The sequence below is a fragment of the Balaenoptera borealis genome (assembly GCF_965194805.1).
Source record: "Balaenoptera borealis genome assembly, chromosome: 7".
NCBI lineage: Eukaryota > Metazoa > Chordata > Mammalia > Artiodactyla > Balaenopteridae > Balaenoptera > Balaenoptera borealis.
Genome location: NC_138864.1, coordinates 83,992,683 through 84,019,246, shown reverse-complemented (window position 1 = coordinate 84,019,246; position 26,564 = coordinate 83,992,683). Strand labels below are relative to the sequence as shown.

The 26,564-nt window shown below is 53.9% G+C and overlaps 1 protein-coding gene and 1 long non-coding RNA gene across 2 annotated transcripts in view; one reads left to right on the top strand and one right to left on the bottom strand.

Moving 5' to 3' along the window:
- The window catches only part of MINDY4 (MINDY lysine 48 deubiquitinase 4), a 117,846-nt gene that overhangs the window by 36,693 nt on the left and 54,589 nt on the right, over positions 1-26,564 (bottom strand). Inside the window, exons 6-12 of the mRNA XM_082398776.1 lie at positions 24,025-24,083; positions 18,825-18,931; positions 17,113-17,229; positions 15,803-15,891; positions 6,551-6,652; positions 4,753-4,816; positions 3,531-3,596 (exon numbers count right to left, since the gene is read on the bottom strand). Coding sequence (XP_082254902.1) covers positions 3,531-3,596; positions 4,753-4,816; positions 6,551-6,652; positions 15,803-15,891; positions 17,113-17,229; positions 18,825-18,931; positions 24,025-24,083 — 604 coding nt within the window. The remainder of the gene's footprint in view (positions 1-3,530; positions 3,597-4,752; positions 4,817-6,550; positions 6,653-15,802; positions 15,892-17,112; positions 17,230-18,824; positions 18,932-24,024; positions 24,084-26,564) is intronic.
- Positions 6,661-13,998, top strand: LOC309631898. Its single transcript, XR_014246631.1, has 2 exons — positions 6,661-7,206; positions 8,014-13,998. It is a non-coding gene; the product is annotated as an uncharacterized lncRNA (long non-coding RNA).

The window sequence follows — 26,564 nt, the reverse complement described above, 5'->3', positions numbered from 1 at the left end:
GCTCCCTGCTAAAGCTATACCTGTGAACAAGGTGGACACAGATCTGCCCTCACGAGAAGTAACTCAGGAAAGAGAGAATAATAAGCAACTTGAAAAAAGTGGGGAAGGGGCTCTGCACTGATGGGAAAAACCAAGGTTCCCTGGAAACACACAGGAAGGGCCTTCAGTGCAGACTTAGGGCTTAGGGAAGGAGGGAGCATCAAGGAAGGCTTTCTGGAGGAAGTGATGTCTAGACAGAAGCCCAAGGGACAAGGAGGAATCAGAAAAGGGAACGTTGTTCCAGGTGAGAGGAGAAGTACATGCAAAGGCCCAGAGGCAAGAGAGGGAAGGTTTACCGTGGCTGGAGCACAGAAAAAACCCCGAGGACATCATTTTTTTTAATAAGTACCTTTAAATCTTTTTTTGGAAGCAGAAATGGAATGAATGAATCAACAATAATCTTAAATCAACGTCATCTTAATTCTGTGATCTCAGGCCAGTCACTTCACCTCTGCTGTCCTCAGTTTCCCATTTGCAAAATGAGGATAACAAATACCTCCCTTGCACGTTTCCTTAGGTTATGCTGCACGTCCTATGAGGCCAGGTCGGTGGAAGTGCTCTGACAATTGCAAACAGTAATGCGGATGTCCCCGCGCAGGGGGACAGAGGCCTGGGAGGACTCGGGCCACCAGTGCCCTTGTCAGAGCTCTACTACAGTCTTGTCTGTTGTCTCAAGGAGTGACAAAGCTCTCTCAGTCTCAGTTTCCCCTTCTGAAATGCCTACCTACTTCTGCCATGGACTTGCACATTGTCCTGAGGAGGCCACGGCACTTCCTGGGTCTGTTTCCCCCACTGCCGTGCCTTCCTACTCGCAGGACTGCAATGAAGTAAGGAACACAGTCTCCCGCTGTAAGCCAACTCTCTGTGTAAACGTGGAGAACTATTATTATACTCGGGCCAGCATTTTCCAGTCCTTGGGACACGTCCAAGGGGACCTCATCCTGAGTCGTGGATATGCCCCTGTGTATGGACAGGTTAGGTGAGACTGCAGGGGGCGGGGACATGACCCCCGCCTGGGGCCTCTGGCCCTTGCCGGAACACGACTGAATGGCACCAATATCCAATTTTGTTTTTAAAACATTTATTATTATAAAATTATCTCATCAAATTCCAGCTGCCAAGCCATGGAAGGCCACAGGGCAAAGTGCCTGCACTGAGAGGAGAGTCCAGGCAGGCAACTGGGCCAGAACCCACCAGCAGGGTCTGGAAAAATGTCTGGTACCGCTTGGGAAGAAGGGGTCGTTCCACCGAGCTGCTCTGGCCCGGGACAGACCTGAGTCCACCAAGAACCCCAGTGGGAGGCATGGGCGGGAGCATCCCCCCATTCGCAGGGGGCGGCAGCCAGACGTCTCACCAGGAGGGTGAGCGGTAATGAAAACACAGCAAGGAGGCTGTTTATTCTGGGCAGACGTGGTTCAGTGTTCATTTCCAGGCCTGGCACGAGGAACCCCTCCTAGGCCCAGACCATGAAAAATGAATTTGGTGAGGGTAGTGCTGAGGCAGCTCAACGGCTTCCAGCAAAAACATAATTTCAACTGCAGGGGGAAACAACGCCTTCCAGAGCGAGGGCCAAATGGTGACCGCTCGTACCCAGGAACCAAGGCCAGGAGAGGAGAGGGAATTGCTCTGAGCCCAGAGGTGTGGCAGGAAGTAGGCGGTTCCCGCCCCTGGCGAGGGTCCCACTCTCAGAACCTCTTTCACACTCACTGTCTTGCTTGGGCTTCATCGAAACCCTGGGGGTACAGGCCAAGGGAGGAGGGAGATCCCAACTATAGACAAGGATGTAGACGATCTTGGTGCTGAAGGGCCACCCCAGGGCCTCAGCGGCAATGATGGGGCCTCAGATCCTGGGGTCATGTGAGCAATCACCCCAGGGCCCCTCCTTTGCCCCACAGGGCTTCCTTCCTCCAGCTCTGCTTCACCTGACAGTGTGAACACAGGTGCCCTTGGTCCTGGCCTCCCTGAATGCACACTGATGCTGTCAGGATTTGCTCGTCTCTCAGATGCATTGCATTGCTGTATTCTCACACTGCTCTGGTATGTTTAATAAAAGGTGTCCTTTCTGCTTATTTAAATTGCCTGGTCCTTAATTTGGAAGACATTCTTTCCCATGCGTTTAAGGCTCTTCTTTAAGAATCACAGTTGGACAGTGAAGAGCTGGAAGTTACCCGCTAACTGCTCCATCTTCCACTTTCCAGATGAGGCCACTGAAGCCCAGTGACTTTCCTGAGGCCACTTGTGACCAAGGAATAAGCCAGAGGAGGTCCCGGGGTCTCTGCTCCAGGCCCCCCATGGCCCTGAGCCGGTGGTGAGCACGCTGCATCTACAGACTGCCCGCTGGGCTATGCTCATGAAGAGCCAGAGAAAGCCAGGGACGGGAACAAGCGACAGCCAGCCCAGGACTCCCAGCGCCAAGGCCAGGAGCCCTCCTACGTCAGAGCCCCTCCCACGCACCTGCGGGACGGGCTGGCGCAGAAAGCAGCATCCCTTGGCTCTGGATGCTTCCCTCTGCCATGCTTCCCTCCCGTCTCTACCTGTCTACAACTAACCCATCTCAAGGTTGCCTTAAGTGATCATCACCATGGTGATGAGACACCCACAACGAAAGCTAACGACCACCGGGAACACGGAGCAGGACACGGTGGCTCCAGGCGCTTTGCACAGCGCTCTGAGGCAGGCACCGTTGCCATCATCCACATGGTACACAGGAGGAAACTGAGGCACAGAGGCTCCAGTAAGTTGCCCAAGGTCACAGAGCTACTGAGGGGTGTAACCTAGATGCAAACACCCGCTGACGCTGGCGGCTCCAGAGACAATGTTCTTCACCCACCCCTGGAGCATTCAACGACCTCCTCCACAAAGCCCCGAGGCTACAGCCCAACTCTGAATTCCCTCAGCCCTCTGATGGGCTGCTCCCAGGCCCTGGCTGGGTTCCACCCCATCTCACAGCCTGGAGCAGGTGCTCGGCTCTCCTCCAGTAGACAGGATGCTCCGGAGGCCCCTCCGGGCCCAGCCCTGCCTCCCGGGACACCAACCAAGGTCCTCTACTGTCAGGATCTCCATCAACGGTGCTCAGACCTCCAATCCTGCCCAGGAACCCATGTCCTAGTCACCTCCCCAGATGGTGCTGAGCCCCACTCACTGACGAAGTGTTCTTTACCTGCAGAGGTAGCTGCTTGCCCTCGGACAGAGAGAAAGCTCTCATAACCGCAGTGTGATAGCTGCTCCCCTTCAGCCCGACCCCACTCCATCCCTGCTTCTGCAGCCCCCGCTGCAGCGGCTCTCTTTACCTGTAGCCATGGCCAGCCCTCCAGGACATAGTGGCAGAGGTCGGACCCTCTGCCCCCAAGCCCACTCTTCTCCAGCCGACATCGCCCCACTACCCCAGGATGGGGATGAACAGGGAACAACCCCAGTTCACCAGCATGCCTCCCACAAAGGAAGCAGAAGCTTAGCAACGCACATCCCACAAACTAAACCATTGTTCATACCTGATGGACGCTCTGTTGAAGAAAAGTCACCAGCTCCTCGTAGCAGGTCAAACTGTGGAGTATGAGCTGGGAAACACAAGCACACAGGGTGAACTGCCCAAGCCCAGTGGACGGCCCCCCATGCTGGATTAGTTTCTGTGGCCCTAACTTCAGCAGCTGCAAGACCCCACTGGGGAATGTCCCTGCAGTCAGAGAGTGGCGACCTCGGGAGCGGGGGTGGAGAGGCACTCCTACACCTGTGTGTAATTTAAAGGCTGCAGGGCCCAGCTGGGGTCTCTGGGGCTCCCGCCCTGCAGCAACACTGGGCCTGCCTTTAGAGGCCCCAGGATTGGAGACATCATGGGACTAAAGCCACAGAGCCAGCATCATGCATGGATGGCCCTGACGGGCGGGGCTGCACCCTGCGGGCTAGTCACAGATATCTGAGGAGCACCTTGGGGGCGGGGAGGGTGGGGGGACAGGGGAGTACAGGGTGGGTGACCCACCCAGGTCGCCATCACCAGGCCTGTTCTAAGCCCAGCAGGCAGTGTCCTGAGTTCAGTGCAAAAGCAGTGGTTATGAGTCTCCTGTGCTTTCTCATGCAGGTCAGAAAAAAACACTTTCACAGATAACATCCAACAAAGTGAGATGCTTAATTAAGATCCCAGGGCCACACATGCCCAAAAGGTCAAAGGAAACAAACTAAGTAAAACAAAAATCCTCAGTGAAGAGGAGATTAATTTGTGGGAAAGTGTCACAGTTTCCGCATTTTCGCATGTCTCTCATTTCTCTCCTGTCCTTTGTCTTACTTGGGTCTGGCTTTCCAGCTGGTGCTCCGCCCATCAAAGCTCTTCTCTGCTCTCTAACTTCCTCTCCCTTGCATCCCCACTACCCTCTCATAGCAATCCCAGAGAGGATGCTATGACATAAAGGGGGACATGGGGAAGGCTGGAGTTTAGCCAAAAGGCATGGTGTACCGAATGCTGGAGGGACGTCAGGTTCTGTACAAGCTCAACATGACAGGGCGCCCATCGGCCTTTTGGCCATAAAGCCAGTTCTGGCCAGAGCTCATCCCAAAGGCCCCCACCTCTGCCCGCACCCCAATCCCAGGTGGAGGATTCTGCTGGCCTGGGCCACAGGGAAGGCTGGCCCATCCCCAACTGAGGAAGGATTTACTTATATGAAAGGAGACTGTCCCCAAACAAAGCCAAAGGTTGCGTGATAATTTTCCAGAAAGCCGTACTGTTTCTAAGACTCCATCTGCTTTGTATTTCCCGGTTGGACTGAACTGCTGTGTTCTCGAAGCCCTAAAAAGGAAAGGGAGATGCATGAGTCTCTGCGCGGAGAGAAGACATGCCCCAGAGCCAAGGCAAAAACCACACGGGCTGCTCAATGAGGACAAACCAAAAGGTGGTCCAGAGGAAAGAAGGGAGCCAAGCGCACCTCGTTTCCCCGCTTTGAACTCACCCGCTAGGCCGGGTCCGGAGAACTCCACTAAATGGGAGCGGGTGGAGGTGCCAGTGCTAATATGGGATGGAAAAAAGACAGCCGAAGGAGAGCTCGGGAATAACCAAACCCAAATCCTGGTAGCAGGAAGTCTGCCTCTCACCCACGGACGAGCAGGCTTCCAGACTAAGGAATGCTCACTTGCCCTTCGTGTTTTAGGGACTTGAGGAAGTCCAGCCTCTGTCCTCTTGGAGGACATCTGTTTACACAGCACCTGCACGTGCGGCCCAGGAAGGCTTGGACTAGAAGCTGCATTTGGGGGCGGGGAGGGTGGGGGGACAGGGGAGTACTATGACATTAGCCTGCTGTGCAGCCTTGGACCAGCCACCGCCCCCTCTCTGGGCTTCTGTTTCCTAATCTGTTAAGTAAGGAGAGATTGAATTTTTGCCCCATGTGCTCTCAAGGCTGCCATGCAGATCCTAAGGGCCAGGGTTTGTAAGTTACCTGGAACATGGGTACCAAGGACAAGCACTCGATAAGAATAGTGATAATGATGATGATACCTAACACTGACATGATACTTAGTATGAGCCAGACCTTACCTTAAGTGCTTCGTACTATTATTTATCACTTATTTATATGGATCAATTATTTAAACTGATCGATGATATTGTCATTCATTATATACCATTTTATTTATGTTGACTCCTTCAATTCTCACATTCACCCCATTAAGTAATCACTACTATCACCCCTATTTTCCAGATGAATAAACAGGCTAGGCACAGAGAAGTCGAGTCAGTTAGTCAAGGTCACAGAGCCAATAAGCAACAACACTGGGAGTCAGCCTTTGGAGTCTCTTCTCTTAAGTACTGTGCTCTGCTGACCACTGTGCCCCCTTCCAGGGTGTGGCCCTTGGATCCAAAGGGCACCCCCTTTACTAAAGCTTAGCCACACAGCTGGGATGAAGTGATGCTTCCGCTCTGAAGGGTCAGGCTGAAAAGCCGGCAGGCCATCCACATAGATTACGAGGATGGCATCCTCCACCAGCAGGACAGAGGTAGCAGGGAAGAAGACCGCGCTAGCTCCACCGCTGACCTCTCATCTCTCTGTGAGTCTCCTCACCGGAACGGGGATCCAAGTGACAGGGCAAATAGGAGCGTGCTTTGGGGGGAGCAGTACAAATGACTGGGTCGACCTAGAGGCTGTTTTCCGAGGCCTCCGGATCAGAGAAATGTAGAGGGGAGCAAGCTGCCGGTGGCGGGGCGGGGGCATGGGTTTTCTCAGGCAGGTTACATCCGCCAGCACCCCCTGCGGAGAGGGATCCCCAGATCCGACCCCTCTCGACCGGAGCCACGTGGAGGGCTGGCCCTCCGCTGGTGTGGGGCTGCCCAGCACATCAGGCCAACTCTCTGGGCTCCTCCTGGCCTGGAGCACAGGGCAGGGGTCTGGGAGGGCACAGACACGGTCCTCAGGCCCAGACGGCCTGTGTGAGACGACGATTTCCCCAAGGACAGGAAGCGCACAGCCAGCTGGCCTGTAGCTGCGCCCGCCCAAGGTGAAGCGGTCGCAACACAGCCCAGGGAAGCACTTACAGTGTGACCACGGCTCTCTTGTGGCCTCCAGCCCGCCACACAATGTCCGCGATGGCCAGGGCCAGGCAGCGGGTCCTACGAGCGTCTGAAGGCTGCAGCTGCCTGAGGACGAAGAGGGAAGTGTGTTTATGCCTATGGGGACAGACGTCAGAGACAGCGCAGCCCTGTGGCAGATGGCCTGTCCTTTCCTCTGCTGCCCAGCGGAGCCCTGCGGCCCAGGGGCTCAGGCAGAGCCCGGGAGGAGGGCCTCTGCAGATGAAGACCAAGGGAAGAGCTGTGAGGGAGGGGCCCCGGCAGGGCTGGAGGAGGAGCAGGCTGAGGAAATCACCCACGGGAGCTAAGGGGCCTCTGGACACTCGGCAGGGCCCGGAGCGGTGGAAGAAAAGGCTGCGGGTTCTGACAAAGCCCAGGGCACTGAGCCCGCAACTGCTGCCATCCCAGGCAGGGGCACGGCTCTGCCCCGTCCAGCCTTGGCCAGTCCCGACACCCAGGCCCCTGGAGACAGCGGCTCACGCAAGCAGGTGTCCCGCGCTCCCCCAGCGGATAGGAGACCAGACCACGAACGCTGAGGGGAAAGTAGCCTGACTGGCCGGTTACCTGGACATACGGCGTGGGGACGTGGGAAAGGGAGGATTCGGGATGACGGCTGGGCTTTGGTGAGTGCATGGTGGTGCCACCAACTGAAATGGGGAACACAGGGCGGGGACGGGGTGGGGTGGGGAGCTGGAGGTGCACGTGGGATGACGGGGGGCACGGGGGGGCAGCTGGAGGTGCACGTGGGACGATGGGGTGGGGGACGGGGGGCAGTTGGAGGTGCACGTGGGACGCCCAGGTGAAGCCGTCTCTCTAAAGCCCAGGCGAGCGGCTCGGGCTGAGTAGAGGCTTACGAACCAGCAGCGTGTGAGGGGTCCTCGGCACCCCGCGTGGCTAAGATTTCCCAGAGAGAGGATGAGGAAGGCAGAGGCGGCGGCCAAGGCTGGAGCCCGGTGGAACTCCAGCGCGTGGGGAGGCAGGGGAGGCAGGCAGGAAGGGCAGAGCTCGGAGACGGGCCGTTACAGTCTTGGGAGCAAAAGGGCTGCAGAAGGACAGGCAGCCAGTGGTGTCAAAAATGGCAGAGAGACCTCTTACCATAAAAACGGTAATGAAGAGGCCCTTAGTGCATGAAGTCCATGAGAAAGACAGAAGCAGCAACGGCCACGTACAGACGCTCTTTCCGTCTCCAGGGCTCCACAGAGCTGTGCTTCTTGCCCACCCCTGGATTCTGGGAAGTTTTCTTAAATTCCTACGAAGGCAGGCTAAGCATCTGAGTGTCTCACTACCTAACAAACAAAAGGGGCTTGATGCCAGGGCTCCCAGCAACGTAGAGGGAACGTCCATGTTTTCAGTCACCAAGTACCCTAAGCTCTAGGCTGAGCTGCTGGGTGGGGAGCGGGTGAAAACTGGTGTTTGTCCTTCCTCTCCAGGGTAGGAGAGGAGAACCCGGAGACCAGGACACAGGTCACCATGGTGGGCAGCACGTGGTCACGGCCCAGTCCCTGGGCCACAGAGCCAGCCGTCTGCACCCAGGCTGTTGTGGTCCAGTGACTTTAAAGTGGGAGGCAACGTGACAGAGGGTCCCTCGGTTTCCCCATCCCTAGACTGGCTGGGGCAGTAGTACCTCCTTCATCATGTTGGGAGCTTTAAATGAGATGATCTGTGTAAGGTCCATGGCCCAGTGCCTGGCATGTGGAGAATGCTCAAGAAAGGGTACCCATTGCTGTTGTCTTTATGGAAACGTCAAGTGCCCACTTTGGCTGTGGCCAGAGGGTTCACAGGATGGTGAACTCCCTGTATCTGATGTGAAAGTGACGACAAGCCGCTGACACCAGGCAATCCTTCTAACTCAATGAGACAAACAAGCACTCAACCACTTGAGAAATTAAACGCAGACTGCCTGGTACGTCTGCAGCCTCAGGAAGCCTGCCTGCTCCTCTGCAAACAGCTACCACACCACCAGCGAACCGGGCACCTGAGATTCGGGAAGCACTGGCCCTGGGCCACTGTCAACTACAAAAACAAAGGTGAGGAAACATTGCTCTGGGATTCAGGAGAGGCTGGCAAGGACCAAGGAGGGCCTGGAAAGCAGGGTCCATTGGACAAAGGAGAAAGGATCCGGGTGGGGAGGAGAAGGCCAGCGAGGGCAAGGGGCTTCCCCAAGGCCTTGAGCCAGGAATGGAACCCAGGCCCGACCACCGCACTTCTCCCAGTGCTACTGTTTTCTGGAAAGCTGTGTCTGGAGCTGACACGGGGAGGAGCATGCTGGAGAAGACCCAGGGAAGGATGGAGAGACTAAATGGAAGCCAATGAAAAGAATGAGAACTTTTGTGTAGAAACACGGAAGTTCAGAGGGTCTGTAATTAGAGCCTGTGAGACCTGGAAGATAGGCCGGGCCCAGGAGCCAGATCTCTTGATAGCATTGCAGGTGCAGGAAAGATGGGCTCAGAGGCAAAGGAATGCTGGTCCCCAACACCAGGAGCTCCAGATGGCTGGTTGCACCTCGCCATGCTCTCCTCCTTCCCTCACTGCTGTTTCACTTTGTCCAGTTTTTACTAACTGTGTGACCTTGGGTGAATCACTTTGTCTCTGTGCCTCAGTTTCCCCCTTTTAAAAGGGGACAATAATAGTACCTCCTTCATAGGGTGGTTTTAATGATTAGTGAAGTAATACGTGTGAAGTGCTTCTAACAGTGCCTGGCATGCGATAAGTACTTAATATATGTTGGTTTTTAAAATCTTATTTCTGGCTGCAGTGAGAAGCTTTCAGGCAAGCGGTACCTGCTTCAGTAAGTTGGTGTGGAACATAGTGAATGTTTGGAAGGTGACCTGGTAGCTCCGTCTGGAGGTTTTCCAGCATAGACATTCTAGACAGAGGATGCAATCCAGGCATAACTTTGCCCCACTCCTGCCCATGTCGAGGGACTTGGCTGGGGAGTGCCCTGGTCACATCTGTGCTGTAAGAGGAGCCTGTGGTGAGGACGTATAGTGAAGACTGGAGGGAGGGCAAGATAGAGCAGCAGAGCTGCTTGGGCACTGGCTGTACAGCTCAGCTGAGGAGCAGGGCACCCCAGTCCTGGGCAGGGGCGGGAAGGGGATGGGCATGGGTGCTCAGGAGGTGGGAATGCCACGACTGACGGTCACCGGGATGGGGGTGGGGCAGGAAACAAGCTCTGGGGATGACGGAGTCCGCTACCGTGGGTTGTGATTCCAAGGAGATGAATGTCCAAAATGCAGACCCTGGGCCAGATGCCCCCAAGCATCATTCCCGCCCGGCCCTTCTGCCAGGTAACCAGCCACAGGGGATTCAGGGCTGGGGTGCGTGTGGATGACAAGAGGGAGGAGGGAGGCGCTGTAGGGAATCGCCAGCCTCCACGTTCACCGGGGCATTCAGGGTCTGCCTTCACCTCGGTGACCAGGGCGGTTCTGCACCGCCTTCATCAGTCACGCACGCGCTTACCCATCCCCTACCGCGAATCTAGCACCCGGCCGGGCTCTCGCACCAACAGAAGTTTCTTTAAAAGAGTCTAATACCTCACAGAAGAAGTGCGGGATTTGTCTAAGGATGGGCGATGGGCGTCAGGAAGTAATACCTCCTGTGTTGGGCTTAATTACCCAAGTCTTTCAGATTAAAAAGATGTTTCTACCATCATTAACTCAAAACAGGCTCTCCAGCCCACCCTGACGTGCCCGCTAGTCTGAGCCTATAGAAGAATCAGAAGAAAGCTGGTGAATGACTGCAGACCTTTCTGCCCCCTTTCAGGGTCAAACGCTGCCAGAGCTGGCCTGGGGACCACCAGACCTGGGTTCCAAGCCTGGCTCCGCTAACGGGTCCAGAGGGGCCTTGGGCCAGTGCCCCTCCTTCTCTGGACCTCGACTTCCCCAGTTGAGAAGGGAAGTAGAGGCGAGAGGACAGCTCCCTTGCCTGTGGTGCTCCCCAAGCCCGCAGGGGAACGAGGCTCACCATCGCTTCCCACGAGCCGAGCCGCTGGCACAGCCCCTCCTCAAGTGGAAAAACACCGAGCCCTGCCGCCCAGCTCTGTCGTCCCCAGTTGAGGAGAGGCCGGCTGCTGGCCTGATGGGATGAGTCTTAATGAAGCCAGACAGTCCTGCAGAAAAAACACCACCTCTGCCAAGAAGCCTTTATTTCAGCATGATTTCCCTGGAGGCCGCAGTCACATCCTCGTGCAGCTTTCACAGAACCGTTTCCCCGCCAGTCGTGGGGGGAGATGGCGAGCAGGGGGCCACGCCCGCCCAGGCCTGCAGACCTGGCCCACCGGCCCTGGTCCCAGAGCTCCCAAAGGGCCCAGCATTCAGCAGCTGCAGGTGCCGCCTCTGTGTGGCATGAGGGCCAACGCAGTGCTCCTAAAGAGAACAGAGGAGCTTGCCTGCTTTTTTCTTCCTTTTTTTTTTTTTTTTAAAACCAGACCATTTCTGAAATCTTGGAATTTCAGAGTCAAAAGGGAGTACTGAAGGCTCAGCTCAGCACACCAGCCCGTGCAGCGGCATCAATGACCCAAACAATCAATATTAAGATCTTACAAATGAATCAAGGAAACCAGAGGAGCCGGGGCTGCGAGAGGTTCCCGCAGGGATGTCGAATGTCATCCTTTACTCACATGAGGCAGCAGGTCCCCAGGGCTTTGCCATATTACTCTTCTGTACTCTTCTGATTTTTTTTTTTTTTTCCCAAATTAGGAAAAGTGGGGAGGTTCTGCCTAGAAGCCCTTCGTAAACTACAGAGCCTACAGAGCTGCAGCTTGGTCACTGAGAGTCCATCTGGGTGTCCAGCCCTCGGGTGTTTCAAGCCCATGACACTCGGCCTCCCGGCACCAGCCCCTCCTGGCCTCTCTGGCTCGCCTGGGGCTCAGAGTCTCTTCTAGGGCACAGTGTGGTGTGACAGACGTGCTTAGCTCTGCCCCGGAGGTCAGGTGTGAACCTGGACAAGCATCTTTCCCTCTCTGGGACTCAGTTTCCCCATATGTACCACAGCAAGTGATCTCAAGGTCCCACCCACTTGCACAGCCCTTGATTTACAAAGGATTTGGTTTGCATTTCCTTACTGAGTCAGACTTGGGCAGGCAGGACAGAGATTCACAAATGGAGAAAGTGAGGCCTTGCTGGCCCACAACTGTAATCCGGGTCTCTGGCCGGTCCAGGGCTCTCTTCAGCAACCGCCATCCTGGGACAGGCTAAGGACCACAGAGCTGGGCACTCCCCCCAGCCTCACCACGGGCACCTATAGGCTGCACCGACACCCACTTGGCAAGGACGACTTCCTGTGGCCTCCGATCGGCAGGGCCTCACCTCAGCAAACGGCGATCCACCTCCCCCCTCGGCTGCCAGCCCCAGGCCCCGGCCCCAGGCCCCGGCCGCTCACTCCCCTGGCCTTTGCTTGACCCAAGTCCTAGCCTGAACCCAGGAGGACTCTCTCCTCTCACCCCCAGTTGGCCTCCAGCCCCGAGGCAGGCTCACGCCTCAGCAAAGCTAGGCCCACAGCAGCGGAAGCCAGAGGAGGACACATAGGATGGGGGGTGTGGAGGCAGCTGGTGCTCCCTGCCCACAGCCCATCACCACTGGGACCTCCCCCAGCTGCTCCCCCTCGGAGCCCTGTCTCCCTGAGTCCCCTGAGGCACTTTCAGCGGTCTCGGCTAGATGAGAGCAGCTGGGTCACTGGGCCAAGCTCTCCGCCCCTCCCTGTCGGTTGGGTAGGAAGAATGCCCACTATTGGGCCTGCTCGGCCACCAGCACCAGCAGGAAGCCAGACCACTACGCTCAGCCTGCGTGGAGAGCAGCTCTGGGTGCAGGGCCTGGGGCCGCAGGCGTGGAGGTGCCACAGGGGAGGGACTAACGTGGAGCACCCACGGTTGTGGGACTCCAAAGAAAGGTGAGGTCACTCTTCTGCAGCATGAACCCTTCCGCGCTTCCCGTGGGCGGGACCCTGCCTGGCCAGCAGGCCGAGCTCTCCTGGCTGCTCGGCACAGGCTTCCTCTGGCCCAGCCAGGCAGCCTTCCCCCGGAGCGGGGCTCCTTCCCACCAGGCACACCCCACACAGAGCTCCCAGCAGCCAGCAGCCCCTTCCAGCCTCCTCCCCTCCTGCCCCACCAGCCCGGCCTCCGAGGGCCTTCAATCTAGGCTGGCCCCAACTCTTCTTCCCACAGCTGGTACAGTTTTCTTTCTACCCAGAGCCCGTCTTGGGCCCCCAGCCCGAATGGCTTTCTGCCTTCCAAGCCCTAGCTCCCCTCTCTGGTGGGGCGAGCAGAACTCTCTCCCGAGGACGTGCCCGGGGATCCAGAGGCTGTCACATCCCCTTAGTGGGGCTGTAGGGCAGGTGACAAGGAGCCAAGCCGGCCTTGTGGCCTGGGCAGAAACGGCCCTTCCGGGAACCAACTTATACACCCCTTCCTGACTGTTGGGAAATGATCTACAACTTCCTCCAAGAAGTCCAAAGTCCAAGTTCAAAAGCAGTTCTGAAGGGATGTGGGGCTGAAATGAATTATCAAACACCTCCCACAAGGGCCAAGGCCAAGGCTTGACCTGAGCAAGCCGCTGGGCCCTGAGAGCCCTCTGGCAGCCTGGCCCGGGTCTCGCCCTGCCGCCTACACTCTGCCCTGGCCACCCCAGGCGACTCTCAGCTCCACTCCCTGCCCTCGGGCCTCTGCACATGTTGTTCTCCTTACTGGAATACTATCCTCTCCCCTCCCAGTCAGTCTGGATAACTCATATGTTTGTCCGTGCGTTCATTCAACAAAAGTTCCGAGGGCCTCTTCTGTGCACTAGGCCTGGGGCTGGATGCCAGGGACGGCTACGGCCCAGGCAGCTTAGGAAGGCCCCTGTTCTCAGGGGGCTTGTGTTCTGGGGCACAGACAATGGACAGGTAATGACTTGGATAAAAAGGGCATCCAATGGTGGGGCCCTTGCAGGCAGCGTCTGGGGAGGTCGGGGAAGGCGGCCCTGAGGCCATGGCCTCTGCGCGTGAGGAGCCAGGGAAGGAGGCTGAGGGATTTGCTGGGAAAGGAGAAATCGAGGGAGGAACAAGCCTGTGCCAGGGTGTGTGTGAAGCCAGTCACGAGCCCTGCTCATCCTCCGGATCTCAGTAAGATTAAAACGTCACTCCTGGGCTTCCCTGGTGGCGCAGTGGTTGAGAGTCTGCCTGCCAGTGCAGGGGACTCGGGTTCGAGCCCTGGTCTGGGAAGATCCCACATGCCGTGGAGCAGCTAGGCCCGTGAGGCACAACTACTGAGCCTGCACGTCTGGAGCCTGTGCTCCACAACAAGAGAGGCCGCGATAGTGAGAGGCCCGCGCACCGCGATGAAGAGCGGCCCCCGCTTGCCGCAACTGGAGAAAGCCCTCGCACAGAAACTAAGACCCAACACATCCAAAAATAAATAAATAAATAAAATTTTTTAAAAAAAAGTCACTCTTCCAGCAAGCCTGCCTGACCCTGTTCACGTCTGGGTGGGCCCTGAGCTCCCTGCACGTCCCCCTGGGACCTCCTGTTCATCTGGCTCTCGTGTTCAGTCGTAGGTGCCATGAGGGCAAGGCCACAGCTGCCTTGTTGAGGCCCGCACGCCCTCCAAGTGCCTATTAAGTCCTCCCTGTGCGCCTCTCTGCGGCGCAAGGAGGGAAGGTAGGAGTGGAGGTGTATATGTGCTCAGAGAGGGTCCCTGCGCCCTTAGAGGGCAGGCAGCCAGAGGTCCCTCGCTTAGCCAGTCCCAGCCAGCCAGCCAGCCAGGAGCGTCCCTGACCATCGGACACTCACTGTGCGGGCCGCACTTTGCTGGACTGGACCCCGGAGCAGGCACTGGGGAGAAGAACAGGACAAGGTCAGCCCTTGCTGTGCAAATGTTGTGTCGCTGGGCTTCCGGCTGTAGTTATGCTATGCTTACGGTTAGCACCTTTCAGCTTGAAACCAAGCACCTTGATTGTTACTTTGTAAAGTAATTAGACAAATCATATTATCGGACAAATTCTAAAATGCCAAGCATGAAAAGCCGCCTTCACTCGGATCCTGTCTAAGGCCACATCCTCTAAGCTGGTAAAGTGTGTTTCGTTTGTACAAGCTTGGCTGGATGTCTGGGGAACTAGTGTCTTTCCCAGGAATTTGAACGTGAATAAATGGTGGGTGGGCCTTGTTGTCTTTAAAAAAAAAAAAAAAAAAGGCAAGTCCCTTTAATTAAAGTTCAGGAATTGTCAAAACTAAGCTGTGATTTTCAAATCCGCTTAATCACAACTTTGGAGGAGAGAACGGAGGCATCTACTGGGCAGGAGGGTGCTTCCAGGGAGCTGGAAATATTTTCTTTCTTGATCTGGGCGCTGTGTTCACGGGTGTGTGATTTTGCAATAATTCATTAAGCAGAACATACATGAGTTGTGCCCTTTTCTGAGTTGTGTACTCTTCTGTATGTATATTAGAGTTGAACTAAAAAAGAAAAAAAGACAAGTGCCAGAAGTTCTGTAAATCTGAGGGTGACTCGGTACCACTGGGCACACAGTTACTGGTTAAGGTAAGAGGGCTGCCTCCTCAAACCGGCCGAGCTGGCCCCAGCCTTGGGTAGCCCCTCGATAATCCTTCTATCTGAGCACCAACCACAAGGTAGGATTATGGATTTCTCTCCATCCCTCAACCTCACAGAGCACTCTGGAGAACAGAGAACGCGTCTATTCCTCTCTGAATCACTGGTACCCGCACAGAGAGAATGTTCCAGAAATGTCTGTGGAGGGAGTGAGGATGAGAAGGAGGGGCTGTGTGCAAACACTCAGTGTGTGAGGTGGAGAAAGAATGGCCGAGGGGAGGAAGCCGTATCCTGCAGGTCTGGCTGGACCGCGCGGGGATGGCTGTTAGCAGAGGTGGGGGAACGAGGGGAGGGAGGGGAGACCTGGGCTCAGCGGAGGGGTCAGCAGGCTGACCTGGGTGTGGACGGGATTTGGGGGGCTGCTGTGCTCCACTCCTGAGGAGGGGGTGGCCTGAGTTTCAGTGCTGTTCCAACTGCCACTTCCCATGTGGCACAGGACTTAACAAGCCTCCCTGCTCTTAGAAACAAATGGCATGCAGGTCATTTAAACTGGTCAGCACTGGCCCTGTTAGCCAGCCACCGTTTCCCTTTCCAGAAGACGGGAAATATCAGGGAACAAACACACATTTCCTTGCTTATTTTTTCTGGACAGTGAGGAGAAGCCTTGGGAAGAGAAGCTATTGCTGGAATGAGCACCGACTTACCGAGCACAGTCAGCTCCGCTATCTCCTTCAAACAGGAGTTTCTGTAGGACACAGCCTTGGACAGCTGCCAGAACCCCACAGGGACCACCCTGCAAAGAAGGACGCGCGTCAGTGCCTGTGAGAACTGACCCAGGGCAGGGCCACCTGCTCCTCCAGAACCAGCCTCCTCCAACAGGTTACAGAGCCTCAAACAGGGGTCTCCTGCGTGGCGACTACTTCTGTGAAGTGCTGACCCTGAGTCACAGAGAGGGGGTGACAGAGGGCCAGGTGCCCGTCGCTAGAGGAAGGAGCAAAGTCTGTGGTGTGTGATGGGGGGAAAGTGACTCTCCACAACCCGTCAGGGGCTGTCACCATGGGTGTCCAGGCATCCAGAGACGTGTCTCCGTGTCCACAGGCTGACGGTGTCAATTGTCTACCCAGCCTTCAAGGCCCATCCTAAAGGCCTCCTCCTCCAGGAAGGCTTCCCTGACCATCTCAGCTAGAAGCGAGCCCCTTGGGCAGCCTCCGCTTGTGTAAGCAATCTTGTTCCCCGGCCGGTGGCCTGCCTCAGCACCTAGTAGGTGTGTCTTGGAGGGAGAGGGCTCCTTGAGGAGCTCACCTCTGTAGGCATCAACAAGTACAAGGACTGCCAGAGCAGGGGCCGTGGGTGCCCTCGAACTCGGGGTGCAAGAAGATGTGCTGACTTGGCCAAGTTAGGGGCAGAAGTGGGTGGTCTTGGGGTTCTTCCTCAGGCAGTGTGGGGCAGGAGGAGGCTCCTGGGGCTTGAGAAACGGAACCTGGATAAGCTGCCAGATTTTACAGTATCTTCTGGCCCTGAAAATGTGTATCTTGGCAACTGTGTATAAGCCATGTTCAAATCCTGCCACAATCTACTTACATTTCCCTGTCTTTTATCATATCCTCCCCGCACACTTCTGGTCCTCATGCTTGAGACTTTTGCCCCTTCCTGCAGTCCCTGTATTTTCACACAGCCTCCCTTTGTTCATGTTGCCCCCTGCCTCCAGTGTCCTTTCTCCAGCTCCACCTGCAAAATCATCTCTCAATACTTAGCTTAAGGACCCTCTCTGACCGGACACAGGGCCCCCTCCTGCTCCCTCTCCCCTCCAGCATCATGCACCCCTCACGGCAGCGGTCATGTTGCCCCGCTCTCCTCTGCCAGCCACACGTGAAGTTCCTGCCCTGGGTGACAACTCAGCAAATGAGGGGCTGGCGCAGGCAACACCCACAGGATTTACCAAACTGGGGGACGTGTGCCCCTGTCCATGATGGGCCCACAGCAGGGTCCCCGGGGGCACTGAAAAACAACCTGCCTTGTTCTGCACGATGCCATATTTTAATGATGCTGAGTCGTTAAAGGAAAAACTCTGAAGTTTCCACTCTTCATTGAAACAGCAAAAGCTGGAACCAAACAGAATGGTCTTTATGTCCTGTCAAAAGAAGAGAGAATTGTATTGGTTGTTTTAAAAGCAAACAACAGTACACTGCTGGGTGTTTGCATTCCCACAGGAGGTGGTCTTGAATTCCAGCAGGGTAGTCTGTTTTCCAGCAGGGTAGTCTATTTTCTTTTCATTTTGCAAACCCATTCTTCTCATATTCGAGGAAAGAGAAAATGGACCCTCAGGGTCTTACCTCTGGAATATCTGTAAACCTTACCAGGAGAGAGGGGTGGGTAAATTCGTCTGTCAGGGCTTGCTTCCCCTTCTTGCACCAACTACAGTCATCCATGTATTTGGACTGAGTTTCCCAAGAGCCTAGAAACTATAGGACCTTGAGTTTTCTGGCTGAAGCCCATGTCTATTCTCTCAGTCACAGAATGACAGCTCCCAGCTAGGCACAGTATGGTTGCCAGGTCACAGGGTTACGAGCCTAGAAACCTGGGTCCTGCTTGCTGTGGACACCATGTGTCCTGGGTCCTCCTTTCTCTGTGTGGGCCTCGGTTTTTTCAGCTGCTTTTGGAGATGCTACTACTGGGTGGTCTTTAGAGGCCTCTGAGAAGCCTTCCCAAAACAGTAGTACCCACTGCAGAGAATCAGAGCCCTGTGGCTACAGACAACCAGAGCACTTACTCCCAGGCTTGGGGCCACTTAACTGGATCTGACCCTCTCCCTGTGGTTTCAAAAGAAGGAAGGGAAAAGGAGGAGAAGGATGGGGAGGGACGAAACCTCTAGAAAAACCTTTGACTTTTCACCTGCGTGCTGAGTAAATACTTGGTAAGTAGGAAGAGAACAGGGTCAGCTGTGTCCCCAGGAGTTTTATTTTTCCCTCCTGGATCCTGGCTGAAAAGCCAGTGGAGGACAGCAGGAGCAGCATTCCATCCCGCAGGAACCACCAGCCACGGAGAAGGGCGAGGCCCTATGGCAGCAGAGATGGTGAGGAATCCAGGACATCCCTGCAGAGGAGGCTGCTAAGGCCAGGAACCAGCTCCCGAAGTCCTGTGACTCCAGGAGGTCACTGGTGTGAACCCAGGAGGTCACTGGTGGGAACCCAGGAGGTCACTGGTGTGAACCCAGGAGGTCACTGGTGGGAACCCAGGAGGTCACTGGTGTGAACCCAGGAGGTCACTGGTGGGAACCCAGGTGACGCTGAGGAATTGGTAACACTTCCCTGTCCTTCCCTCACTGCAGCCCAGCCTGAGCCCAGCTCAGGGGACCAGTGCAGGAGCACAGTCAAGCTAATGAGGACAATTATCCCGTTCCCATCGCAACCCTGGAGTTACCAGTTGCAGACATGGTGAAGCAGAGCTCTGGACCAAAAGAAAAGCTGGATCCTGGAATGTTTGAATGGGAAGAGGTTGTATCCTCACCTTTTGTCTCAGAGAAGGAGAGGGAGATGCCGGGACTAGGCCCTCGTTTTCCTGACTTTCCCTCCGTTCAGGTTTTCTTCCATATCACACTCAAATTTCCATTTTAACAGTGACTGAGAGGTTATAACGGGATGAATGGAGCCAGAGAGATGAAAATCACCTCATCCACACCAACTCAAATCCAGACACATCACCTCGCACTTTTCAACTGACGCCTACCTTTGCCACTGAGAGGTCGATGGGCTTTGACTCTACTTGCAGCTTGAGCATTGATGGGACGGGAGACAGGATGACTTCTTCCCTTACCAATTCATCCTCCACATCCTCTGAAAGAAAACCGTGGCCACGTGAGCTCCTTGTTATGACTCACAGACAACAGACTAGGAAGCCGTTTAACACCCAGGACACTGATGAGTCTTGAGGTGGTTGGAATGAGAGGAGGGCTCCTCCACCACCCACCCCCCGTCCCCGCTGAGGCTCCCAAGCCTTCATCAGAAGGAAAAAGGCAGAGTGAGAGCCCTTGCTCCTTGTCACCCACGCTGGTCCAAGGATGCTGGCAGATGGGACTTGCCTATCAGTCCACTAGAAAGCTCTGCTTGTGGACATGCAGAAACAAGGGCCTAGGCCTAAGCTGTCGAGTCAGGCCCAGAAAAGCCTGGCTCAGACACAATTCTTACAAAAGGTGGATGTGACCCACAGATCTGTCCCCCTGAGGACAAACATGAAGAGGGCGGAATTAGGAAAGACAATGCCGCCCTTCCTGAGAGAATAATAACAGTTATAATAGATGATCACTATTGTGGCTTTCATTTACTTACCATCTGTGTTTTATCATCTAAGCCCCAGAACAGCTCCACGAGAGAGTAACTATCATCATCCCCATTTAAAGATGAGGAAACTGAGGCTTAGAGAAGTTAAGTAACTGACCAGAAGTCACACAGATGGAAAGTTGCAGAGATAGAATATAAACCCAGGCCAACTCCTAATTGCTCTGCCATCCTGCCGGTCAGACCTCCCTGGACCTCCAGCCAGAAGGGACACTAAGTCACATTCCCAAAGCTGGGGTGACTGAGGCCCAGAGAGGGTCCCAGCGTGGGTGTTGACAGCACCAGCCTGTGCCTTCCCAGCCGGGTGAGGCTGCCTCTCGCCATTATACGCACTGTCGCAGCATCTACCAGAACCCTCAGATGCAGGACTCAAGTGAAAACAACCCAAGGCAATTATGCTGGCAAAGCTGGGCAGGCTGGTCTCCAGAGAACCTCTGGAGACTTTTTCCACCCCCCTTTCCCCAAGGTTAAATCTTATTTAAAAAGCACGCCACACTGTATAGAAATCAACAGTGCCTGCCATAATTCTGTGCATCTGGGACTATAGAAATGTCACAGTCCCTGACCCGCATCATCTGAGACGGTGTGCAAAGGCCAACATCCCCAGAACACGTGCCATAAATCTTATTCTACAGCCTCCTTTTCTCCCCTGGAGAAGGACCAGGCACAGCACGAGGCCAACTCCTAGAGGCTCGGCCCACTGAAATGCAGACAGATTTTACCTTTAGGGTGAAACAAAATTTTTAAACAAGTCTGGAATTTAAATGAGAACCTCTCTTAGTTAGGGTCTCTAAAAAAGCCACCCTGTGACCATGGCCTTACAAAAACACCTGAAATAAAGACCAGATGTTCACCCAGCAACACACACGGGTCTTGAAAACATGGCTCTGGGTAGAGAAAGTAAGAAAGCAAATGGGATGTATAACACAACACGATTTTACATCCATTATAAACACATGCACACAAAACAACACTAAACATTTTTGCAAGAACGTACACAAGCAAAAAGGAATCCCTAAATACATGAGAGTGGTTGCTTATGGAGACAAGGGTCATGGGAGTGTAGCATGAGGCTAAAGGGAAATCAGGAAGGAAAGGCAAGAGGGAGACCAATGAGCAGGCTTCACAAAGATCAATACTGAGAATGTTAATTAAGTAACAGAGATGTGTGATTAATCCAATCCCAGGCATCTGAGGGCCAGAACAGAGCGGGAGAGTAACTGAGTGATTCCGCCAGGCCCTGAAGGGTCCTTGTGATGCCTCAGCCAGACTGCTTCTTGGAGGCCCAGAGCGGGCAGGATTTAAGCCTATTTGGAGGCTTCTGTTTAGTCTAAGGCTGTCCTGAAGGGAACCAGGGCTGAAACGTGCTCTGCCTGAGCCCCATGAACTAAATCTGAGGCTGGAGGCTGGGGGCCCAAGGAGAGCTGACTGATGGAGCCCCCAGGAAGAGGCAGCCTCCCTCGGTTTTTGCCAGGAGGCAGCTGGCGCCTGTGCAGGGAGTTGGTTCGGGACCATGAGGCAGGTCCAGATGTGGCGGGATGGCCGTGCAAAGGAAAACAAAGCACTCCAGCATGACATGTTGGCCAAGCAGACAAAACCAGCTGCAAACGCCAGTGGCTTGAAAATGCTATTTTGTAAATGCCTGGTTGAAAAGAAGCAAGGGATTTTGTTTCCCATACCATTTTATTTACCCTTTGGAGGAAAACATATACATATACTTGGTAGTACTTAATAGAGGCCCATATATCTCTTTTTCCAGGTTCCCACCCAGTACTTCACACTGACTGCAAGATATCTTCTCCTGGAAGTGCCCCAATGCCCCGGACTCAGGATTCTCAGCACAGAACCCTTCCAGGCTTCCATTTTGATAAGACTCCATCTCCCCAACCCTCCACCAGGGACCCAGGCCAAAACCTCAACCCTCTCCCACAAGCCACGCTGCTCCAGCCTCCAGATTATCCTGCCTGCAGAATCCTCATACGCTGTCCCCCGCCCTCTCTCTCCCCACTGTTACAGGAATGTGTTGTCATTTTTCTATTTGTTCATCAAGCACTTTACTGAACACGCATGATGTGCCACTGGTTATGTGGGACGGAGGAGGTCCAGAGATGGTGAAAACACCACCCCTGCCTTCAAGGAGCTCACTGCCTAGAGGGGGAGACAGAGCCCCAAACAAAGAACATGACGTTAGTGCTAAAATGGAGACGGGTGCAAAGGTTATAAGAGCAGAGGGGAAGAGGCAAATAATTCTGCCTTAAAGGGTCAGGGAAGCTTCCCCTAAGAGGTAAATATTTGATCAGGGTCTTGAAATACCTATAGGATTTCCCCAGATAGAACAGGGCCCCAAGCACCTCTTCTTTGGACTATTCCAAGAGACCCTCACCAGGGTCTCCCAAACATGCAGACTCCTGCCCCTAAAATCCATCCTCCACGCACATCCAGAGATGGCCTCAAACATCGTTCACTTCACATCTCTGCTTGACAAGACCTTGCTCATCCGTCAAAGCCCAGTCTAAATGCCACCTCACTATGGAAACTTCTGGAACCCACCACAGACTTGGCCTACTCACCTCCTGAAGCAGTGAGGAGCTCTTGGTCATCCACTTTGCGTGTTGCTATCAGGGGTCACCTCTATTCCTTCATCTCAGCCAGCCCCACCCTCCAAGAAGGCAAGGCCACTTTTCATCACGGTGATGAAACGTGCTTTGACAGCCCTGTATGTGCCCAGGCATGTAATGCTAACCGAAGTTTGCTGACTTGAACCAAAGAAAGATGAGTTGGGATGGGGAAGGGAATGCTATTCCTTGTTTCTGACCCCCCACCCCAAACTTCTCTTCCCCTTTCTCTGGGTGACTTGGTTGCATGCCCTCTTATCTTTTATCTCCGTCCTCTTCTCTAAATCGTCAGCTGAGCCACCAGCAAAGAGGGGTCGGCCTCCCTCCGGAAAAGGCACACACACTTCAAACAGCTGGGTTCTGAGAGAACTGCTAAAAGCCTTCCTCCCAATAGAAGCCCTCTGGGTTCCCAAGGCCGGGAACTGCTTCACTTTATGTCCAAACAGGAGTGGCTTTCATTAGAAAATCTTAAAGCGCTTCACAGAAAGGCCTCGGATGCCAGCCTTTCCCGGCTCCGGGCTTCATCCTGCACAGCCGTGTGCCCAATGAAATCTGCCCCTTCCTGGGTGGGCCAAATGATCCCACCAGCCATTTCTGATGACTAAAACTCTGAGGGGGCTTCCCTGGCAGCGCAGTGGTTAAGAATCCGCCTGCCAATGCAGGGGACACAGGTTCAAGCCCTGGTCCGGGAAGATCCCACATGCCACAGAGCGACTAAGCCCGTGTGTCAAAACTACTGAGCCTGCGCTCTAGAGCCTGTGAGCCGTAACTACTGAGTCCGTGCGCCACAACTACTGAGCCCGCGTGCCACAACTACTGAAGCCCGCATGCCTAGAGCCCGTGCTCCACAACAAGAGAAGCCACCGCAATGAGAAGCCCACACAGTGCAACGAAGAGTAGCCCCCGCTCGCCGCAACCAGAGAAAGCCCGTGCGCAGCAACAAAGATCCAATGCAGCCAAAAATAAAAAAACAAAAAACAAAAAAACCCAAACCTCTGAGGAACTCTTACCTCTGAGGAGAACTAAGCAGAATAAACAAACCCCTGCCTCCATCATTCGGAGGCCTGCCCCTGCCTTTCAACTTCATCAAAGCAAACTGTCAGACAGCATGTCTCACACAAGTCACTTCTAAAGGGCGAGCTGCTTTCTTCCTTCATGTTAAAGGGAGTGCTTAAAAGGAGACGAAAAGGGTGTAAACAGCTCTCAGCTCTTGTACGGCAAAATGGTCCAACAGGTAAATTGCTGGCTTCCAGGAGGAGAGCAAAGGTCAATGGCACTCAAGCCTTGTCCTTTCATGTCTGGTCCTTGGTTGTCCTCCTTTATTCTATTCTTGGCTTTGCCAAGGCCTGCAAACACGTCAGTCTTTGGGGAGTAGAGAATTCCAGAAAGAGAAAAAAAAAGATGGCTTCAAAATGAAAGAGTGGATGGACATGTTCTTATCTAGATCTTGCAGAGGAGGTACACAGATGTATACACATGTGAAAGGGCACTGATCTGAACACTAAAGGTTTGTGCACTGATGCGCCTCACGATTTGTATCTTACACCTCAGGGATACGTGGGGGAAAATGTTTAAAGGATGGGCTTCTCCAGGCAGAGATATACTAATATTTTGACTGAGCACTGTCTTCTAGAGACTTCTATAGGTTCTGAGTAACCCTAAAAGAACCTCCAAATGCAGAAAAGGCTGTTCTGCCCCCTCTCTCCCAGTGTGGATCTAGAAATGTCCAGACTTCTTATAGGATTTCTCTGGGAGAGATAGGCAGTGGAAGACGGATTTGGACATCAACCAAAAAAGAGAGAAGCCTGCTCTACTCACCGGGCCAGCCCCTCCTTCCTGAGGTCAGGTGGGAAGAAAGGAGCACCGCCCCCCACTCAGGCCAGCAGAGAGCGCTACCACCCACTGCCTCCCAGACAGACCAAATGAAGACCTCCTGGGCCCTGATGGGCACAGCACAGAGGCCCCAGTGGTACCCACCAAGCTGCAGCACACCCAGCTCACCATCGACCTTGTTGGATGCTGGCAACTGATTACTCCTAGGAAAAAAAAAAGGAAATGTCAATGAACCATAGGAGAATGACAGAGAAATGCAAACAGCAGAGAAGGGTGGGAGGAGCACTGGATGGGACTTCAGGAGGTGGGTTCTCTCCAGCTCTGGCCAGGCTGTTCTGTGTGTGCCTTGCACCAGCACTCTCCCTCACTGAGCCACAGGTTCCATATCGGGTGGGACCAAATCACCTCTGGGGCGCTTTTCAATTCTGTACACACACACACACACACCAGCCAATATAGGACGATGGACCCTGTAGTTTGACACTTCCCGAGAACCGAATGCAAGCTAATTTGCTGACGCCACTGTAATACTGCTGGGAAACACATTCACACGTGCACGTGCACACACACACACACACACACACACACACATCAAGTTCCTGTAATCACTGCACAGATTTTCTTATCTCATTTTTTTGTTTGTTTCCTTTCTCCCAGCTTTCTTGTAAAGCTATCAGCAGCCATTTATCAGAAACCTCGAGAATGCACCAAAGAATACATACTGTGATCCTGACTTGTAAATTCAGAGATGTGCACACAGAGCTTTCTTTAAATGGCCCACCTGTATTTCAGCTCTCTTGGGATCTTTTTTCCCTCCAGCATGCATCGATCTGAACTAAAGTAAAATCATTTTTTAAAAAGAATGTATTAAAAATAACAACATTACATCACCCCCTTGAAAAATCTATTTACAATGCTAAAAATGACAGCTCTTTTGAATGTGGCATTGAAATATATTTTCCTCCAACATCCTTGCAGGCTAAGATATGATTGAAGTAACAATCATAATCTTGCCACGGTAGGTTCTATTGAATTGGCTTCCTCCTGAAGATGTATGAAGGGGCGTGAGTGGAAGACCACGGAGGACGCGCAGTACCGAATCCCTGAGCACGTACTGCTCTGGACTCCGGGTTTCTTCCTCTGGCGCTGGAACACAGAGCTCCTCCCCCTCCCTCCCAGGCAGCCCCTCATCCTCAACTCAGAACCACAAAATTCCTATGCCCCAGGCTACCAGGATGCTGCAAGTGTTCTTGTGGGGAATGGTGAAAGAACAAGCTGGAAAGAGGAGCTAAGGCACGGAGGGGCAGCAGGAGGATGTAGAGGGGAGGGGGGTCAAGACAGACGCTGTGCCCCCCTCCCCAGGGCCCAGCAAAAGGAGCTGCACTTTTATCAGAAGCCTCCGCCAGCCAGCCACACCTCTCCCCACCCCCATCCTCACTGCCGCTAAAGCCGAGGACCTGAGTCCCATCCCTTCTGTCCCCTGTGTCACTATTTCACCCAGAGACTAAGGCAAGGTGTCTGAAAAGCAAGGACTAAGGCGCAGGTGCTAGATGGTCTCTAAAAGCCACCTTGAACCATTTTGAGCCGGGAACATCAGGAGTAAAGACATCTCTGGAACACCCCGATGGCGACAACATCTCTCTTGGACCCATCTCTGCTCTCTGCCTCTTCGTCTCTCACCCAGATCATTCTCATAGCCCACTAACTGGTTTCCTGACCCCCCGTGTGATGCCCCACCCCGTGCTGGTCCCCACATCTTCACATGAGTGTCAAAGGCATCTTTCCAGAAAGCAAATCTGACCATGCCACGGCCTGGCTGAAATTCTTCAAAGGTTCCCCAACATCATCATCAACAAGAGACATCATATTTATAAAAATGATGGCAATTATAGTGGCAAATACTTTCTGATTCCTTTGACTGTTGCAGGCACTGTGCTAAGGGCTTTGCAAGCATCAAAAGTCATCTGCTCCTCAAAAGAGCCTTAGGAAGTAGTCAGGGCACTGAGTCTCAGAGAGGTCCAGTAATCTCCCCAGAGTTACACAGCAAATAAGTGGCAGCACAGGGATTTGAACCCAAGCAATGACTCCAAAGATAATGGCAGCAACCATGACATATATTGCTTCCTCATAAGACAAAACCCAAGCCCATAAGTGTGCCCTCTGGGCTGCCTGTGACCTGACTACCTACCACCCCAGCATCACCTCCCTCTGCACTCTCCCACTCCACCTGCATGTCCTCCAGGCTAACCTCTCAGCCCACGCCTCCACACCTTTTCACAAGCTGTTCACTCCAGCTAGAATATCCTTTGGCAAACTCACACTCATCCTCTACAGCCCCGTTGGAATGTTACCTTCTTCTCAAATCCAAAGCATGCAGTCATTCATTTCTTCACTCACTTAGCAAACATGTGGCAGCTGTCCAGCAGGTCTGTCTCCCTGCCCCAGGGAGACCCAGTTGTGTATAATAAACAGACATAAATTGCAATATGACATGCTGTGGTAGGCTGGATAATGGTCCCCAAAGATATCTGCATCCTAATCCCTGGAAATGGAAAATGGTACCTTCTATGGCAAAAAGAACTTTGCAAATGAGATTAAGTTAAAGATCTTGAAATGGAAGAAAGCAGCCTGGATTATCCGGGTGGGGGCAACCTAATCACAAGTGTCCTTATAGTCGGGAGGCA